Source organism: Pituophis catenifer, unplaced genomic scaffold (genome assembly GCF_029215685.1).
Source record: "Pituophis catenifer annectens isolate HBS135680 unplaced genomic scaffold, rPitCat1.0.hap2 SCAF_3, whole genome shotgun sequence".
Classification (NCBI taxonomy): Eukaryota; Metazoa; Chordata; class Lepidosauria; order Squamata; family Colubridae; genus Pituophis; species Pituophis catenifer.
Window position 1 is genome coordinate 41,707,168 of NW_027256883.1, and position 21,355 is coordinate 41,728,522.

General features: G+C 35.7%; 1 protein-coding gene across 1 annotated transcript; it reads left to right on the top strand.

Annotated features, from left to right (window-relative positions):
- The first annotated feature begins 1,090 nt into the window (after window positions 1-1,090).
- LOC139315820 (DGAT1/2-independent enzyme synthesizing storage lipids-like) lies at window positions 1,091-19,515 on the top strand. Its single transcript, XM_070942294.1, has 6 exons — window positions 1,091-1,358; window positions 3,408-3,572; window positions 6,089-6,282; window positions 12,814-12,874; window positions 17,327-17,469; window positions 19,411-19,515. Exons 1-6 carry the CDS (start codon window positions 1,091-1,093, stop codon window positions 19,513-19,515), a joined length of 936 nt encoding a protein of 311 aa, XP_070798395.1.
- Window positions 19,516-21,355: the final 1,840 nt, after the last annotated feature.

Genomic DNA, 21,355 nt, shown 5'->3' on the forward strand with positions numbered 1-21,355 from the left:
AGTATTTTCAGAAAAGCCTTGTGGCTCATTTCTTTTGAAATTAAATACACTGACCCACTTTGCAGCAGCATATTAAAGAAGAAGAAATGCTTTTCAGGTTCTCAAGTACATAACATACATGTTTATGTTGGTTAACACTAATGCATCTGGGCTGCAGAAATCCCTACAGCCAATGAAGGAGAGGGAAAAGCTCTGAAAACTCTTTAATTTGAAAAGTCTATTTAGTGGTCGTCTGGATTTTGTAGCCTTGATGCTAGTGCTTTTGTGCGTGGTTATTCTTCCTGGTTATAAATGGGTATGGACATCTGAGATGTTTTGCAGATAAGATCAGCTATGGTTTGAAGCGATTTCCAGAAGACTTGAAATAATACATTAGAAAATAGATCATGGAGAAAATCCATGTGGCATATAGTTAAGATTTGTTATGCAGATATTTTGATTAAAATATATAGTGAAATATGGGATACTGTCAACAATAAGTAAGCTTTGCTTTCCCTGTACTGACTGGGAAATTCTGGGAGCTGAAGTCTATCCATCTTAAAATTGTTAAAGTTGAGAACACTATTCTGCAGAAGGACTGCCAGATCTGAATTGCAGAAATCAAGAGGATCCTTAGGAAGCAACTGAAAGATAGAAAGGCTTTTTTGCCCTCTAATGGTCATCCAGTATATATAAAATTTGGAAAAAATATGCTTCTTTTTGCTTCTTGATGGAGAAACGTTTCATCCTGTTTTAGGACGCAGTCAAATAATACATTTTATAGAAGTATTATTCTAACTGACTTTATCTTTCTTCTCCTAGCAAAGTGTTTTCCATTTTTTTGCTCCACACACAACTGCATATATTAGGAACATTCACATTTCCAGTAATTAATTTTATGCTCCATATACTTGAACTGGATCTATCATTTGGATTGGTTGATTTAGATTTGGGTGTGTTTTATCGAGATTATCTTGATTGTTGCATAGCTAGCATATTTAGACCTCTGTGATGTTTCTGACTGAGCATTTGAATTATTTTCTGTGGGATGAAGACACAATAGTGCTGTGGAAAGAATGTGACTAAATGCTGCTTGCCTTGATAGTCAACAATGATCTTCTCTACATACCTTCAATATCTTTTGGAAGAATGGCTTCTTAACAATCTTCTTTATATAGTTGCTTGCTCAGTGCTGCTGCTTTTTACTATATTATTTGCCGTTCCACTTGCCATCGTATTATTTTTCTATTTTTCCGCTTTATTCCTCCTCTTGTATGAAAGGACTCGCAAACTGAATGGAAATTATTCCAGTAATATATGGGATCCTGTGAGGCTAATAATAGCAATCATATTGGATGGATATGGAAGATTATGGCATGGTAAGCAAATGTGTAATAGTGAGAAACTTAGATTCTGTTACAGAATTATCTATATTTGTTGGATCATTCAGCATAACTGTACTTACTGAGATAATGGATGTTTAACTTACAGTATTTTGTATCAAAGTCTTCCATAAATTATTCACTTAATAAATTATATGGCTGCCTATATCACTGAACATTATTCTGGGTAGTGAACAGCCAAAACAATATTTGTTTTTAAACTATTATTAGCTAGCTATTATTATTAGCTAGTTTATTATTATTAGCTAGCTATTATTATTAGCTAGTTCTCCAATTGTCAATATGCATTATACAAAAGCACTAAAATTGGAAACATTGACCAACATCCAGAGTGAACTCACAAATAATGTTAGTATTTAATACATTTTACTTATTTCTTAAATATCTGTGTCACTTTACTTTATGTGTCTTGTTTCTTTGGATTTTGTTGTTAGCTGTTTGAAGGATCAGTATTAGTCCAGCCCTGCAGTATAGGCTTGGGCAATTACTTCAAATAATGTCAAATTTCTGTTCCTGATGGTTGCAAATCTAATGGTGAATAATGGTGCATGTTAAGTGTGCTGCCAGGTGAAGATGGACCTGTAGTAGATGGTCTATTGGTCATCTACCACAGCTACCATAATATGCCTACCATTATAATTAGTTCTGGCTTTTTGCTACTTGAGAAATGCCATTTTGAAGCAACTAGTGTTGTTGAATCATTTTATTGCACTGAGAGGAAAAAGAGAGTCACTGGAGGGGACTCCTGCCTTGTTTTGCCTTCCAACTTCTACTAACCCAATATGATTGGATATTATGATTCAGTAAAGGAGCCCAAAGACAGTATAGCCTTCATTATATTGTAAGATGCTTGGAAGGAGAGGCTTGTCACAAACATAAACACAAAAATGCCAGCAGTGTAATTTTATTTCACATTTTTGTAGTAGAAAACATTTGCAATATGGTACAGAACTGAAAGATTGGGAAGAGGCTTTTGTTACTTAGTCAACCAACCACACCAAATGGTTGATTATTTTCAGTGCTCTGCTTTTGGCCAAAGGGTCATTACCTGTTGGTTCGGTTCTCTGTAAGGACTACAGATTTATAAATACATCTGCTCTACTAGTATCTTGTGTTGTGATTACAAATACAAATTGCAGCATCCTTGCTAGTACCAATTGACAAGGATGCTCCAATTGTTGAGTCGAAACACTTGAGTGACAGGCTTGTTATCTTCAGATGCTCAAGTTTATGCACCATAGCATAGCCTTTTCCCTACTGCCAAGTGTTCCTCATTTCTAGCACAGGAATCCATCATTGAAAGCATCTCATAAGAATTCTGCTGTGGGTGCTCTGAATAAAGAAGTGAGGCAGTGGTATTTGCTGGTTCTTCCCTCTCTGTAAAATCTGTAGCAAACATGTTCTTGGAAGGTGGGAGCAAGGTAGATACAAATTCTGGGATAGATCTTGGGATGCAAAAAGATCAGTTAATTGAAGATAAATGCCTTATCTCTTGCTCAGTCACTGGAATGTTTCAGTGATTGGATTTTTGGAAAACCGTTTCTTAAATGGTTAACACTTCCCCAAGTCATCATACTAGACATGTGCAATACAGTTTTCTTAGCAACGTTACGTAAGTTGTATTACTGATGTTCTAAGAAATGCCTAATTTTTCTGGAGCAGACTACATTTCTGGAATTTCCTGTTAGTTTCCACTTAAGTACTAATTAGGTCTAATCAGCCAAGGTCAGTTAGATGCCATCGCTTGCTATGACTCCATAAATGAAAGAAGTTCTTAATTCCACAGAAAATATACTCTTAATTCAAACTATATTTGACCATAGATGGCAGCTTTCAGTACATGGGAATTTCAGGCAGTTGTTTGATTGTGACTATGGTACTTAATAGTTAATCATATCTAAAATTTGATAGTCTGCAATAGAAAGATTCATATAGTAAATGTGCATGGTATTTTAATTAGTGCATTACTGATTTATATAGCACAATATGGAATAACCGTTGATTTATATTTTGCATTTCAAACAGGGTATGAGCTACATGGCATTGAAAACATACCAGATGGGCCAGGGCTAATTATTTATTACCATGGAGCGGTTCCCTTGGACTACTTGTGTTTTCTGGCTAAAATTTTTATTCTGAAGCGCAGGTGTTGTTACTCAATAGCAGATGATTGTGTTTTCATATTTCCAGGTGATGTTTATAAATTATATTAATATGTATGATGGTAAAACATTTCATTCAGTTTGTTTTTCCAAACTTTAGGAAGCTTGAAACATGGATTTTTATATGATCAGTTTCCTGTGTTGGTAGCCAGCAGCTGTCAAAAGTTCTCAAAACTTACTTTAGAGAACACTTTCTATTTGCTAGAAATTGTTAGTTAGTATTAGTGATTTAGAAGCGTGTTAAACAAAAGAGTAGGAATAAGTATTTACTTCTATTGAATCATATTCTTATCTATATATGAAACTTAACAGTTCTACCTAGGCCTCTGACATAATCTAGTCAGTTCTTAGAATCGGTTGCTTGTGAAAAGAAAATGAAATAATAGAGAATATGTCATTAGTAGAAATGTTACACAAACCTAACCCCAAACTAACATACTGCAGTTCTGGATGTTTTGCAGAACCACTGTTGATGAACTGAGTTATTAGCACACAGAACACGTGGAAAAAACCCTTAGAGTGACCTGAACTGATTTTAGGGGTAGTGTGCATTGCTCCTTCTTTACCTGCTTTCTTTCAGGAGGTCCCAGCATAGATGATGATGATGATGATGATGATGATGATGATGATGATGATGATGATGATGATGATGATGAAGAATTAAACTTGCACATCATCTGACACTTCCTTCTGCTGCTAATCCATGCCAGTCTGGCTGTAATCTGTGTTCTATCAGAAAATACCCAAACAGTTTCATTCCTTTAATTTGTTCCACAAACAAGAAACAAAATTGTTTATAAATTAGGTAGTGTAGGCATAATGCACCTCATCTTGCATTGGCATAGTGCTGAATTGCTATTTTATACTATATTAAATCAATTGGGGTTATTTAAAAACTACACATTTCCATGCAAATTTCAAATTCTCCATGCAGTTACATAGTTAGGCAACACAGTTAACAAAGTAGGATAAAGTTATGCTGTGGCATTGCCCATTTCTTAGTCTGTTTTTCAGATATATAGTATGGACACAATTTTTGTATTACAGATTAATTTTCATAGTCTTAATAAATTCTTTCACAGTATAAATTTTGAAAATACTTTTATTTGGCCAAATATATGAAATATTTCCATAATGACTTACATGTATTAAAAATAATTTCAATGTATCAGTTCAAAATAGGTTCTGCAATTTTTAACATAGAAAATTAATTGAAAGTATGTTATTGGTTGAAAGTATATTTTCATATACCGTATTTTCCGGCGTATAAGATGACTGGACATATAAGATGACCCCTGACTTTTCCTCTTAAAATATAGGGTTTGTGCTATACTCGCCGTATAAGACTACCCCTCTTCCAACGCACACTAAATAAAAATTAAAAAACATTAACTGGCTCACCCACAATGTAAAAGCAGCAGTGCTAGACCCAAAATGGCCCCTGCAACAAGCAGGAACCTCACACAGCCACAAAAAGCCCCAAAAAACAATTTTCACATTTTACACACACACAACACAACACAACTGGCTCACCCACAATGTTAAAGCAGCTGAGCTAGACCCAAAATAGCCTCTGCAACAAGCAGGAACCTCACACAGCCACAAAAAGCCCCAAAAAACAACTTTACACACACAAAATTCCACATACAGCTTTGTGAGATTTTGTGTGTTTGTGTAGTTAGAGTGAAACACTACAGAAACACACTAAATCTCAGAAAGCTGCACAAATATTATTTTATTCTATTTTATTTTTATATGAAAGCTAAATTTAAAACTTCCTAAACTTTAAATGGCTAGGTCTAAAAAAGAACAACTAAAAAAAACCCCAATTAACTATTTTTTTTAAAAGATCCCAAAGGGGAAAAAAACTTACCCAATAGAACAGGGGTCTCCAACCTTGGCAACTTTAAGACTTGTAGACTTCAACTCCCAGAATTCCTCAGCCAGCTTTGTTTTGCTGGCTGAGGAATTCTGGGAGTTGAAGTCCACAGCTCCCTGCCTGCTTGATTGCAGGCAGGGTGTGGCTTGCTGATGGAATGGATTCAGGCAAGCGAAGCAAAACAAACGTTGCGACTAGCAGCTAAGGTAAGCAAGCTGGAGGGGGAAAACTTTTTTCTTTTACATGGTTCTGGCGATCCCAGCTGCGTTGCCTGATTAGCAGGCAATGCAGTTGGGATCGTCAGAGCTTGGATCGCCAGATCCATTTAAGGCTCATCAGAGCCTTTTGGGCTGGTCTGCCTGGTTACAGCAGAACAACACCCGGCGTATAAGACGACCCCCGACTTTTGAGAAGATTTTCATGTGTTAAAAAGTCGTCTTATATGCCGGAAAATACGGTAACTGGTATTTCACCTTCAGGTGAAATTAAAAATTAAAATAAATGAAGACTGAAAATATCTTTCTCCTTACATAGAATCCCAATCAGACCCACACATTTTACAATTCTGATTTGATCCCCTCTATTACCTTAAGGTAAAGCATTAATGCAACTTCATAGATCTTTACACATAGCATATTATTTTGTAATCTTGCACTTTCTTTCAGGTGTTCAAGCATTAACTGGTGTGACAGGTATTATTCAAAATAAAAAGGAAGAGTGTTTAAATGTTCTCAAGAAAGGCAAGCTACTTGGAATTTCTCCAGGAGGAATGAGAGAAGCACTCTTTAGTGATAAATCATACAAGCTCATATGGCATAAGCGTAAAGGTTTCGCTCAGTTAGCTGTAGATATGAAAGTGGTAAGTATGGTGTTCATATCATTATTAAATCTTTGCTGATTACATTTTATCAGACAGAACATGATGCTAAACAACTGGAAAACTTAGTTTTTTAGAGAAGTATTGTGATAGGTTTTCTTGAAGATAACAACTCACAAAGTATATTTAATGTAAATATACTTTGCTGTTTGAGAGTTAAATAAGTAAAGTAGCAGTAGCCTAGTTCATATTTCCCAATTTTGGAACAAAAGGGAATAGTTTTTGACTTAATTCTTCATGGCCATGACAGCAGACCTCTTTTCCTTCAACTAGGTCCATACTGTACTTCCCCTATTGCTTATATCATATCTTCTGTGACTACTGCTATGAAAGAAAATACTGTTCTTCCATTATCTTAATGATAAATATTTCAGTATCTCAAATATTTTCTTAATATTCAATTATTTAACAAACTACATTTTTTTATTTTTAACTCTGTGATTAGACATTCATTCAGTTAAAAAAAATGGGAAGTCCTGACCTATTCCAAAGATTTATTATTAAATAATTGATATTTTGTGTATACATCATGATGATTGAACCAGGTATCCAGTATGGAGGGAAAGTTCAAAAATATAAGTAAGGGCCATATTAGAATGTTTAATGAAACTAATTATGCAAATAGAAATAGTTTTTAAAAAACAGTGGTGTCTTGGTACTCAACTGCTTTGAAACTCATCTAATTTGGTACTCAATACATTTTGATTTGAAAATTTTGTCCTGGTACTCATTGTTTGTTTGGTACTCGGCACACAAGTTAGAACTTGTCAGTGTAGGCTGCCTTGTGACTCATTTTATTATTCCTTATGGGAAAAAATTGTTTGGAACTCATCGTTTCTGATACTCATCACACCTCCTGGAAACAACAATGACTATCAAGGTACTACTGTACAGAACTTGGATAGAAAATTAAGTCTCACACAATTGGATCCTTTTCACTTAGTTTCCTAGCATTTTCTGTTCCCTGGTTTTTGATTTTTGGTTTCATTCTATCCCTTCAGACCAGAGGTGGGTTTCAGCAGGTTCTGAGCAGTTCTGGAGAACCGGTAGCAGAAATTTTGAATAGTTCGGAGAACCTCTGACTGGCCCTGCCCCCATCTATTCTCTGCCTCCTGAGTCCCAGCTGAACGAGAGGAAATGGGGATTTTGCAGTAACCTTCCCCTGCCATGCCCACCATGCCATGCCCACCAAGCTATACCACACCCACCAAGCCACACCCACAGAACCGGTAGTAATTTTTTTTGAATCCCACTACTGTTTCAGACCCAGTATTTTGCATTTTTTAATACTCAAGAGTAGGGGGGGGTATTCTAATCTTATTCAACAATTTACAGTTCACTTTATTTTTATACAAAAATAAGTATACCAAGTTTACCTATACACTGCAACACGACTATCTTGCTTGTTAGAACAGATAATCTATCATGCATTAAAGTGGGACTTTGTTTCCATTTGTGATACTCTGGTCAAAATGACCGGCTGACTTTACCATTAGTAGAGAATGCTGCATTTGTCATAAGCATTACTAAAACTGATAATCTAATTTTTATCATCACCTTATTTAAAAGCATTATGTAAAATTCTCAATTGACCAAGGCAGGATGGGTAGGGAAGTTCAGTATCTATGGGCCTATCCGGGACTGACTATAGCACATAGAAAACAGTGACTTGAATGGGAATAAATTAAATCTTCTGTATCCTCTTTGCATAGTCTGAACCTCAGATCCTGTCTAGTGTGGTTGATCTATGCTTTTATGAATGTATTGCTTAGTGACTATTGTGCTGCTGTGATCAGTGCTTCAAGTAGGATCGCCCAGTGTCAGCACCTCAGCTATCAATGGTGCATCCCATGCAGGATCTTGCCTTGCCATGGCACTTCCTCTGCTTGATTTTCCTTGCATATCTGTTTCTGCTTCAGGCACTTTTTCAGGATCTAATCTTTTGGTGTCATTTTACCGATGTACACTTGAATATTCTGAGTTTCATCCACAACAATCACTTTGACACCAGATTCCTCCTCCTCTCTCTCAGATCGCTGAACAAACCCTGGCACCGCAGCCGAATAAAGCCTTGAGCAGGAAACAGGTTTATTTATTCTCCAGGTTTGCCGCAGACAAAGGTTGAGGTCAATATGCAATAACACAAAGTTGGCGTTGGGATCTACTGCAACCCAACGCCATTTAAATAGCCACGCCACTCAGTCTTCCAATCGGCTACGCTTCCGGGTTTCCAGCCCTGCAATTGCGCCAGCTGCCACATCACTCAGATGCGCAAATAGGCGGCAGCAAACAACCAAACGGCCCCTATCCCATCCGCAGCATGACCATCCGCCTACCAAGCCTCTGTCACCCCCATCACCGTGAATATGCCCTTCCCCTCATTGCAGCCCATGATCCTTCCATAGCGTTTCCGGTTTTGCATGGTGAGATCTTTGCTTTGCTCTTATCCCCAGTGTGTCGAGCATGGGATGTCTCAACAGGCGGCTCCCCCTACCAGGAATCCACCTGCAAGATATAAAGGAAAGGGTTAGTACAGGTTCATTAATTGTTCGTCTTTCTGCCACCTCCGGGTTTATGAGGATATCTTCTGGGGTACAGTTTCCGCAGTTTATTCACCTTAAGGTTTTCAACAGGAACCCAGGATGCCTCCTCCAACGGGTAGCCCTTCCATTGTACTAAATACTTAAGCCTTCCTCTACTTATTTTGGAGTCCAGTATGTCGACGATTTCATATTGGTCCCCACTCAGCGGCCCTGGACGTTCTAAAGGGTCCCGTACTCTATCTACAGGTTTTAGCAGACTGCTGTGAAATACTGGGTGAACTTTACCCAGTAAAGATGGTAACTTTAATTCAACTGTTACCGGGTTTATGACTTTCGTAATAGTGAACAGTCCAAGGTATTTGGGACCTAGTTTTCTACTGGGTACTTTCAGCTTGATGTATTTAGTAGACACATATACCTGGTCCCCCACCCGGAATGGCTTATGATTCATTCTTTTCCTATCAGCATATAGCTTATACTCCTTTGACGCTTTCTGTAATGCTTCCTCAAGCGTGGGATGTCTCGACACTCTCTTTCTCATCCAAACATTGTGAGAAACTTCCAGATCTTTATATTGGCAGCCCTCATATCCTTGCTTTGGTCAGTTCACTATACTGACTGGCAAGTCATACACATTGATGGTGTATATCTTGTTCTTCCCATTGAATTGGCCCTTCAGGACCTGTGTTATCCTTTAATGGTACTTAAATGTTGTTGTCTTCTTTGCCTGCCATGTGATTCCCGTGTAATTGTGGGATACCAGGTACTTGTAACTGGTCTGAATGTTTGCTATGTCATCTGCTGGTATTTCCACCCATCAGTTTTTAAACTACCTTCTCTTTTCTACCATGCCGTAGCTTTCTTGCAAATGAACAACACTTGGTGTCAGAAGTGAATTCTTCTGCAGCAGTAATGGATGCTAGAGTCAAAGGTTTGATTAAAACAAAGAACAAACATTTTTTTAAAACTTTCTGTTTGTTTATTAAAAGGTTTATTAAACCTGTTTTACAGTGTTCACTGTTTTACAGCGATTATTGTTGCACTGTAAATTAGAATCAGCAAAAGACTGGAAGATCAGTTGCAACATTACCAAGCAATCTTTACAGAATAGTGTTTTTTTTTTTACCGTTAGCTTCTTCTTCCTCCTCCTCTTCTTTTTTTTTAAAAGATGCTTGAAAGTCATTGCCAAACTTGAGGCTTCCTGGGAATGTGGAAATCAAAGGCAATTCTTTCAGCAAGGATTTCTTAACAGCAAGGATTACATGACAGCAATTAGTTACCATGAAAAAAACTTAGATATATAGTTAAATAGCTGAAGATGCTGCCATATGTTCTAAAGTTGTCCTGGAACGTGACATGTATATATATTTGAGCTACATGAACATTTATTTATTTATTTATTCAATTTATATGCCGCCCCTCTCTGAAGACCCAGGGTGGCTCACAATACACTCAAAAAATCACTATAAAAACACTTAAAAATTAAAAACATTAAAAACATTAAAACCCATTCACACCATTCATGGCCGGATCTCGTCAGATTGCAAAGCGAGATCAACGGCCCCAGGCCTGCTGGAAAAGCCAGGTCTTCATTGCTTTTCAGAAGGCCAATAGGGTGGGGATGGTCCGGACCTCAGGAGGTAACTGGTTCCAGAGAGCTGGGGCAGCCACAGACAAGGCCCTCCCCCACGGGCCCGCCAGCCGGCATTGTTTAGCTGACAGGACCCGGAGGAGACCAAATCTGTGGGATCTTACCGGTCGCTGGGAGCTATGCAGTAGAAGGCGGTCTCGAAGATAACCTGGCCCTGAGCCATGTAGGGCCATGTAGGGCTTTAAAGGTAATAACCACCTTGAATTGTGACTGGAGACCAATAGGGAGCCAGTGCAGCTCACAGCACATTCTGCGTCACTGAACTAAAAAAAGAAAAAAGAAAATAGCACTGTTCTAGGCAGTGGCTGGAGCAGATATCTTTAAATTGTATAATACATTTATATTCGGGGATTAAGAAAGCAATGCCTTTTAAATCCTATTGCAAAATTTGAGGCTTGTTATGGGCCTTGAAAAAAGTAAGGTAATAAAAGTTTTATCTTCAGATTACGTCTACAAATTAAACCAAAATAATTGAATAGTTAGTAAGAGTTCTTAAACTAAGGAATAAATATGGTATTTTGATAGTGCTACTATTGATTGCATTATTGAGTAAAGATAAAATTATTTTGGCCATAAGAAACAAGAGAGTGTTTCTCTCTTAAAGAAACCAGATTGTCCCTTGATAATGCAACTGATACACATTAAGTAGTAGATATCCACATATCTACTGAATGTTTTCTGAATGTGCAACAGGAAACTTTTATGAAAGTATTTGCTGCAAGTGTTCAAATTCCCTGTGTGCCACTGGCCCTAAAAAAGTTCCCTGTTTTTTCTGGGTGACAACATTATTGTTTCCATTTTAGAAGGTGTGTTTATTTTAGTACTGACTGTTCTATATTTATCACAAATTCTCTTTATAATTTGTGCTTGAAAAAAAGCCATTCTGGTTCATGAGATTCATATTATATAGAAGGAACTGTGAATAACCAAATATATTATGGATATTGAACAAGACAAATGTAAAATATAATCCAGAACTCCCTGCTACATGATTGAGTAATTGATTGATATTTAATGTGGGTGGATATTTAATGTGACATGCAATCCAAACATTAGTACATTATATTCAACTCTTAGTTTAAGACCGTAACAAAATGTCCATTTTCTCCCCAAAAGAAAAGGGAAAATAGAAAAAGGGTTCTTCATATGCTTGGAAGCAGCCAGATGTCATTGTTTGTATATATTTATGTTTTCCTTTCTTTTCCTTTATACTTTTCTATCCCTATTCTCTTTTTACTCTTTATTTTTTTCTTGATCATTAGTTTATGCTGTTGTTCTAATGTGTATGCTTTGCAAAATATAATAAAATTATTTGACCAGACATCACTACATTATGATTGGTGTTGCTAGTCTTATATTTGTTTTAAGCATATAGAAATTGAAGATTATGAGGCTGAAAGGCAGAGTCTTAAATATTAAGAAAAACTATCGTTGATCAATGATAATAATTAGGCATACCTTAAGTGCAGATTGAGTTAGAAAAGATAAGAATGTTAGGGCTGTGCATCAGAATTAAGCAAGATCAGTAAGAAATTATAATACTTGCTCTGTGAAAAGACCTCAGCATATCAAAATAAGGGGTGCCCAAGAGATTAATGTTTATCCCAACTTTTGTGCAAAGAGTAGCTTAAAATGGTGAGGAACCTGGCTCCTCTTATACATATTCAAAACAGCCACATGTGCCTCTTTGACAAAGTCTTCACCTTCTGAAATTTTTATAATGATGTTTTTTATAATTTTAAAACTTTTAATTACTCTGATTTTAATGTTTCATTATATTGATGATCTCGTGTACTGCCCAGAGCCCCTCTCCAAGGGAAATGGGAAATTAATAAATATGAAGTATAGGTAGTCCTTGACTTAGGACCACAATTGAGTCCAAAATGTCTGTTGCTAAACGAGACAGTTGTTAAGTGAGCTTTGCTCCAATTTACAACTTTCTTTGCCACAGTTGTTAAATGAATCACTGCAGTTCTTAAGTTAGTAACATTGTTGTTAAGTGAATCTAGCTCCCTCATTGACTTTGCTTTCATAAAGTCGCAACTGGTGATCACATGACCCTGGGACACTGCAAACGTCATAAATATGAGTCAGTTGCCAAATGTCTTATTTTTGATCATGTGACCAGGAGATTGTTGCAATGGTTGTAAAAGTGTGAAAACTGTCCCAAGTCACTTTTTTCACTTTGAACAGTCACAAAATGAATTGTTGTAAATTGAAGACTACCTGTATAAATAAATAAATAAAATAGGGGCTGATGGTCTCTTAATACTTTAATATAATTAAATATTTTTAAAAAATATCTTTTTTTTTCTTTAGCCTATTATACCCATGTGTACACAAAATATTCGAGAAGGATATTGGATCTTTGGGCAATCAAGTAAGGCATACTTATATTGCATATTTTAATTTGAAAATTATTTGTTGTTCAGTCTATAGCTCTATGTTTTCCATAGCATTTAGATAGAGTGTATAAGACACAAAGAGGTCCCTAGCCCCATTCTCTTTGGGAAGCAGAGTTTAACTGAGCTCACGGCTGAGTCCACCAGGCTAATAGACTGATAAATTATTTTTATTTTATTGTACTTTTAATTGCCTTGATGAAGAAACACTTTTCTTGGGAAACTAAAACAATGTATTGCATGGTACACAGTCATCCCTGTGCTTGATAGGTGAAGCAAGAGGTTTTCTTGAAGTACAATACAAATGCAGAGTTTGTTCTTTAGCTTCACACTATTCCAAACACTTAGGAACATTTCAGATTGTCGGAAGGTCTGCAAAAAATAACTGCTTTGTTTACCCTTTTCTCTATTTGGCAAATGAAGAGGGAAGGGGGAAATATGCACAACAATTACAGCTTTTAATCACAGGAGTGATATGCATCAAGGCCTCTCCAGAATGCTTTGCAAACAGATGTTGTAACCCTATTACAATTTGTTACACCCTGTTCTCTGCTCATTGCTGATAACTGAAGAGCAATATTTGAAATAAAAATGTAGCACAGTGAAGTATATCAAGCGCAGGAAATCAGGAGCCAAATTGGTTCAAATGAATACAGGTTTATTGCAGGTTAACATTCTAAGAATCTGAACTACTAATGGTCGAAGTGAATTGGTGGTAGATAAGAGTGAACAGAATTCAAGGTGGGCTGGACTTAGATCCCTTGTGGGTGCAAAGGGACTTGAGACTGATGATGCACCTGTGATTGATATTTTGATTTTTTTCCAGTCCTTTTAATTAATTCTTTACATGCCAGATTTCTTATTCATTCAACCATACCCTGAACTCCCCATCATTTTATGCTATAAATTATTAATCTGCTTTCTGTCTTATTAGAACTTAGTTGTAACATTTCCATACATAATTTTTGCGGCAGTCTGAAATCAGAACCAAATTTATCAGTTCTCACAGTATTAACTAAGCCAGGAGCTAAATACATTTATTACTACTGGTAGCTTCAGCATCCTGCTATGCAATGTCTTTTCATTTGAATCTTTGCACTGTTGGTAAGCTTCTGATTAGCTTGTTACCCCTTGCAGAAATCTTTCCTTACTTGGTTGTAAACTTGATCAGATTATTGGCAAGCTCCTTCAGTATCTAGAATGCAATTAATTTGACCCTGGAGACTTAAATTCATTTCCTGACCATGTTTCTTTGAGTTTCAAACCACAACCCACTTTCTTTATTCTGGTTTTTTTAAATGGCATTGTGAAGCATGTTCTTTTGTTGGAAATGAAGAAAACAAGAGATATTTAATAGCAGTCTTCTCTGTTAGTATTTTTCTGTTTTACATTTTACATACACACGTGTGTGTGTGTTTCATTTTTTATTACTTTTATACATATTATAATTTTTCCCTTTTTATAAAAACTTTTATTTCTTGATTTTCTTTTATATATGTTTTCTACTTTTTTTTTTATAAAGGCTCTGCTCTACTTCTTTAGGACTTATAAACAGTGCCACAAGAGAAAAAACACTTATTTGTCTGCCTCTTGTGCAGTTATAAAAAATACTACAGAATAAATTTTTGCATGAAAAATAACAAAGGAAAGTGTCTGGTAACATTGTTACATGCAATGTGTATTCAATGCTTGTATTCCTACCTATGGAGGACTCAAATGACACTTGCAATAGGTGTAAATTGGTTAGATTACTTGAAGAAAAGGTGAAGAATTTGAAGGCAGGTAAGCCATTAAAACTCCTGACACTCCCGCGCTAGACACTTTCAAGTGTGTTTATTTATCAAACTTATTTGCCACCCATCTTACGGTTTAGGCAAATTTCAATAGTGAACATGAAGAACATGATGAACTGTTAAAATCAGAAGTCTTTATCCAAACAAGAGGAAAGGCAAGGGTAGTATGTCACGTAAAGAACAAAAAGATTGAGAAGGCAGCCCAGGCCTTCTCTGGAACTGCGCAGTAAATTTCATATCATTCCCCAGGAAGGAAACATATAGACAGCTGAAGAAAAGACTTTCTCAAATGTTTCAGTGATAAGTAAGATTCCAATAATAAGAAATAAAGTAGCTTAGACTTTCTCAAAGAAAAAAGGTGTGCGATATTTAGAAGAACAGAGTCATCTATTTGTAGACCAGACAATTTCTTAAGGGAAGTATGTTGTCTACCAGGTGCAAAGATTAAAAATGTGACAGAAATAATCAAGCCTACAGATTGCTATCTATTTCTCCTCAGTCACGTTGGAACAAATGATACAACTAAGAGCCTGAAAACAATTTCAATGAACTATGAGCAATTAGGCAGGAAAGCCAAAGAGACAGGAGTGCAGGTGGTGCTTTCATCTGTCAACAAATGAAAAGGGTCAACATCCAATGTGGGAACATAGTAGAAGTAAATTTCTGGCTGAAGAATGGTATCATCTATATTATGGATTACTCACTAAGTACAGGAAAGGCTTCTTGCAAGAGATAGACTGCACCTCACAAAGACCAGCAAGTAAGTGGTCTTGCTTTGCACCTGTCTGGGAAACATCTGGCTCAGACCATCTGAAGGGCTTTAAACTAAAACTGGAGGAAGGAGATTAGTTCACAGGATTCAACTCACCACAGCAAATCAGAAAGGGAATGGTGAACAAAGGGCACACAAGTACTGTACAAATCAGGAGATACAGGAAGCAAAATTAGGGTCAATCATAAAAAGGTTCAAATGCCTGAATACCAGTGCCCAAAGTATGGGGAACAATCAGGGAGAGCATAAAATCCTAGTTTATGTTGAGTGAGTTTCTGCTTCTTGTTCATAATTTCAAGAGTACAGGAAGCCTTTACTTAGATCAGGACTGATAGACCAGAGATTCCTATCATATCGGTACATGCTACTTCTAGTAACCAAAACTACTGATATTTCTCAACTATAAATTACTGCTGAGAAAATTGTTGCTTTACTGTTGTTATTGAAAGGTCCTAATCTTGTCTAAATTTTTCAATCTCTGCTTCCTTATTAACAGTAATTCAGTGTAAAGAAGATCACATTTTGATAGCAGATAATCTGATGTGCTGAAAAAAAGAGGGCATCCTCAGGTTACCAACAGCACCCTCCGGATATTATCTGTAGATCTTTCAAATTACATTTTTAATTTTAAAATTACTAAAATCTAGCAGCTGAAAAGATTACCATGCCCTGCCTTAGAAGAAGAATTGCTGTTGGCAGTTTCCATCTTAAATTATACTAATAAAGTAAAATCAAGTAGAGAAGGATTATGTTCTTGAGACAGAATTCTCAATGCTAGGCAAATTTATAATTCTTGTAGTTCCTATGAAGAAAAAGTATGATTTAAGACACAAACAAAAGTGATCTTACCTTAGAATCAGATTCCATTTCTCACAGTTCCCTAGGTTGAATGTGTAAGCATATATATAAAATTATTTTAAAAACAACAGTTTAAGTACTCATATTTTGAAGGGAAAAAAAGTAAATCATATTAGAATAAGAAAATATATGCATTTCTGTCTGTGGGATTTTTTTCCTTTGCAGAGTATTTCCATAATTACTATTTAGCTAAAATACTCAGTCTTTGGAATCTAAAGATAGAGGCATGGTATATGGGCATCTGCCAATTCAAATGTTAACAAAGAGAAATTCATTACAATCTAGTGAAATCTTGGTTGAATCCAGAGAAAGCATTAAATGAATTAAGCTTTGCCTGAGGGACAGGATAGAAAAGCAGTTTTCCCTATGCGCCTTTTCTTGTTGGTTCCTTTTGCTTGGGAAAAAAAAAATCTCTACTCTATCTGACTCTATCTGACTCTATCATAGGTGCAGCCTATGAGCTATGTTACAAAACTGAACAACATAGAAAGAATTAATTAAAAAAAATTTTTTTTTGCTGAATCTGGGCTTCTACTGAAGCCCAATGTCTGTAAAAGCTCTTCATAAAACTTTTCCAATTGTGAAATAACCAGCCAACATACAACCCAGAAATAGAGAATATGATCTCTTTCATCAATTTTTTCCTAGGTTAATCTGCTATACAGATTCCTTGTTCTCCAGCTAAAACAATGGATTTTGTTAAACCCGTTTTTTAAGGGAATGACTTTGGGATGCAATACTAAATAGAAACCCCTCTATTTTAATTTTTGCTTGCTAGAAACTGTGTGTGTGTGTGTGTGTGTGTGTGTGTGTGTGTGTGTGTGTGTGTGTGTGCACATACATGCAGATGTGTATAATTTTTATTTAAATGAATAGCTTTATGACTATATTGCAGCTGAAGAGCAACTATAGTTTTAAAGAGTGATTCCAATAACATGTTCAGTAGTTTAGGTATTTAAACTGATTCAAGTTATGTTTTAGTTTTAACTTTTTTTTTTCTTTCACAGGACCTTTAGCTAGGAGACTATATGAATATAGTCGAATCCCCTTCCTTCCAGTGTGTGGTGGATTTCCAGTCAAATTTCGTACTTACATTGGAGAACCCATTTTGTATAATCCAAATGTAACTGCTGAGGAATTGGCTACAAAGGTATGTTTTGTTTATCAGTTTAAACATCTTCAATTCCTGCTAAATTGTCAACAAATATTTGTATTTTAAATTAATGAATTACATTGATTTAATGTCTCAAAGTTTTTTATAAGACTAATATAATTCAAATTATTCCTTGAAAAGTATTTTCCTTTTGTGTTTTCAAAACAGTGCAAATAAAATCTAGAAATGACCAAATTCTATTACTAAATTGTGGAAATTACACTTAGTGGCATTAAACTTAAAATGGTTCGGTGTTTACAAACAGGTAGCTTCAAATAAAACCAACCAAAATATTTTAGATGACTTTATATTCTTTGAATGGATTGGTAAATTCTAACTATTGTGGGTTTTAAACATTATTTATTTTATTTTATTAATTTATTTTATCATTATTTTTTCAATTTCTGTAGCTGCCCATTTCATTCTTACTCTGGGTAGCTTGCAACTCAAGAAATAGATTACAGTTAAAACACTGAAACATTTTAAAACAATAAGAAACAATAAAAACATCAAAAAATATACATAGCAGCTGAGATACTTGGCCAGTTAGCAATACAACCAGGAAACAGGGCTCTTAACACATTTAGGACCCCAGATTTATTTATAGATTAATATTATGATTTGTAGATTAATGTATCAAGCTATTGTGCCTTCAAAAATTTATAGTCTAGTTGTTTTGGCATGTGATGCCCTATAGCACTCTCCCAAGCAGAGGAGTTGAAAGAGTTTAGGTTTAGAAGATAAGGGGTCAGTAGATATATTTTCAGCCTCCTTCTGATCTGTGCAATATACATGTCTTATATGGAAGGCAGGCTGGTTGCAGTTGTTTTTTCTGCAGTCTTAACTATCTGTTGGAGTGTGTACCTGTCCAGTTTGTTTGTTTGTTTGTTTGTTTGTTTGTTTGTTTGTTTGTTTATTTATTTATTTATTATTTATTTATTTTATTCAATTTGTATACCGCCCTTCTCCTAGTGGACTCAGGGCGGTGCACAGCCAGAACTAAAACACATACCAATACAAAATTTAAAATTATTAAAAGAATTACATACTTTGGCCCAAATTTAAAATAATTTGAATTAAAACCCATTGACAGATTAAAAGCTAAAAAACTAAAAAAGGGGGGGAGGGTTCACCAGCCCTTCTTGATGGAAAAGAAAAGTTTTCAGGGCACGGCGAAAGACCCGGAGATCCGATATCCTTCTTATCTCCAGGGGCAAATCGTTCCAGAGGGCAGGAGCTGCCACAGAGAAGGCCCTCCCCCTGGGGGTCGCCAGCCGACGGCACCCTGAGGACTCCCTCTCTGTGGGAGCGTTTAGTTGCTGTACCAAACCAGTATAGATGTACAAATGACAGACTCAATAATTCCTCTGTAAAACCATATCAACAGCTCCTGGGGCAGTCTGAACTTCCTGAGGTTGCAGGAAGAACATTCTTGGTTGTGCCTTTTTAGTGATGGTTCTAATATTAAATGCCCACTTCAAGACCTTGGATTATAGAACCACAAAATCTGAAGGACTCTACTGCTGACAATTTTCTGACAAATATAGTAAGAGGTGGTAGAATAGAAGGGCTTTATTTAAAAATAAAAAAGAATATAGAAAAGAAGAGTCATAATCTGACAGACTTTATTTAGTCTAGATCTGGGAATTGGAGTGAGAAGGGACCCCCAAATCATTTCTCAAGATATTGCTAGCCTGTATACTTTTCTATGAGAATAAAAAAATTAAACAGCAGCTATATTTTTATATAATGCCTCCCTTTGCTCCGAACCTTTTGGGGACACAGAACAGATTGTGTCTAGATAGTACCTGGATGTGAGAGTACCAAGGATGTAGCTTCCATAAATTTAGCATTTATTCTTCTAGTGAATCCTTATTACCAACATAATTGTGATAATGAAATGTTTTATTATTTCCTTTTTTTCTCTTTCATTTTCAGACCCAAATTGCACTCCAGTCATTAATTAGAAAGCACCAGCAAATTCCTGGAAGCATCTGTCGGGCTTTATTGGAAAGATTTCACAAAGAAAAGAAAAAGGAATAAATTTGTCAAATGTTATGATTAGGCCAAGTGAGGTAGCACATTGCTAATAATGAGTTTGATAATTATCCAGGATATCAAAATTTATAATTTATATTATTTTCTAATTTGGTATTGTACTTTTTTTGGCAAAGAAAGGATAAAGTATTACACAATTTTTCATTTGCAGGCAAAAAGCACTTGAATAGCTTTTCATAAGGCTTTTAAGACATGGGTGTATTTCAAGGTTGAAGTGTTACTTAGAGACTTTGGTATGCTTACAGGTGAATGATACAATACCAGTATTGTACAATATTAGTATTAGTAAGAAGTTGCATATAAAGAGATCCCAAATTCAGTTAAGGTGAGGCTACACATGTGCAATCACGGTGGAGATTTTAGTCACTCTTCATCTTCATATGTGTAAAATGGATAAAAGGCAGATTTTGTCAAAGAGAAACAGTGCAAGTGTAATTAGAACAAATATTTGCTATAATTGAATAATACAAACATAATCATAGCAATCCTAAATTAGGATGAATTTAGGGAAGAATTATTTCGTGTTTGCTTTCTATTTACTCTCACAGAGTGTTTACTCTGTGATTTTATTATATATATGAATTTGAATAATGCAACCATTTCATTGGATTCATTAATCACACTAATCAATATTTTTTAGACTGATTTGATTCCTTGGCTGCTGTTTATATTGTGCATTTCACTACTGTATTGTTTTTAAATGTTGTAAGCCCTCCAGAATTGCTAATGTGAGATAGGCAGTTGTATAAATATTTTTTTTAAAATATTAAAATTATATTGAATAAGATAGCATTTATGTTGTGCTTCACTGCAATATGTATTGGAATGGATCTGTCAATATACTTTTAATGGTAAAGAATTTCACTATTGGGTTTTTGTGAAACAGGCAATGTTGAAGCAATATTTCACCAGACATTTTTAACAAAGTAAATTTTTATGGGATGTATTTTGAGTGGAAGGAAATTTTAGAAAATTTTGTTTGTATCAAACATATTCAAACTGATGGTCTGTCTGGATAAGCATGTAGAGAAGGCTGGTACAAGACAGTGCCTGCATGCAGCCCATCAGCCATATTTATTTAATAATAAAAAAATAAATTTATCCTCACCCTCAGGAAGGATCTGCAACCATTGCCATGAAGACACAGTGCTCCAACATTTCCAGGCCTTACCAATGCTGCTGTTGCTGCTCCACCAGCCATCAGACAATTATAGGTAGTCCTCGCCTAGCAGCAGTTCACTTAGTGACCATTTAAATTTACAACAGCACTGAAAAAAGTAATGGATGATTGTTTTTCACACTTACCACAGTAGAAGCATCCCTATAGTCACATGATCAAAATTCAGACACTTGGGAAGTGACTCACATTTATGACCATTGCAGTGTTCCAGGGTCATGTGATTACCTTTTGCGACCTTCTGACAAGCAAAGTCAATCGGAAAACCAGATTTGCTTAACAATTGTTACTAATCTGACAACTGAAGTGATTCACTTAACAACTGAGACAAGAAAGGTTGTAAAATGGGGGAAAATTCACTTAACAAATGTTTCACTTAGCAACAAAAGTTTTAGGCTCAATTGTGGTCGTAAGTTGAGGACTACCTTTAATTGGTTTACCAGCTATTTCTTTGCAGACAGCTAATATTTTTAATTTATTAACATGGCCTTTTTCCATTTACAACTTGCATAGCTCTGATGTAGCGGGTTGTGCAAATAGTCTTAAGATTGAATTTCAGCAGATGTTTTGGTTAAAAAATGAATAAAAACACTGAAATAAATAAATAATAATTATGTGGAAACCAATCTGAACTAAAGCTTCTTTCAG

Bases quoted from the DNA above. Each gene is read 5' to 3' on its own strand.
- LOC139315820 (XM_070942294.1), top strand. From the start codon at position 1,091: ATGATCTTCTCTACATACCTTCAATATCTTTTGGAAGAATGGCTTCTT. The intron at 1,359-3,407 runs GTAAGCAAATGT...CATTTCAAACAG, and splicing joins ATATGGAAGATTATGGCATG to GGTATGAGCTACATGGCATT. The intron at 12,875-17,326 runs GTAAGGCATACT...TTTCTTTCACAG, and splicing joins TTGGATCTTTGGGCAATCAA to GACCTTTAGCTAGGAGACTA.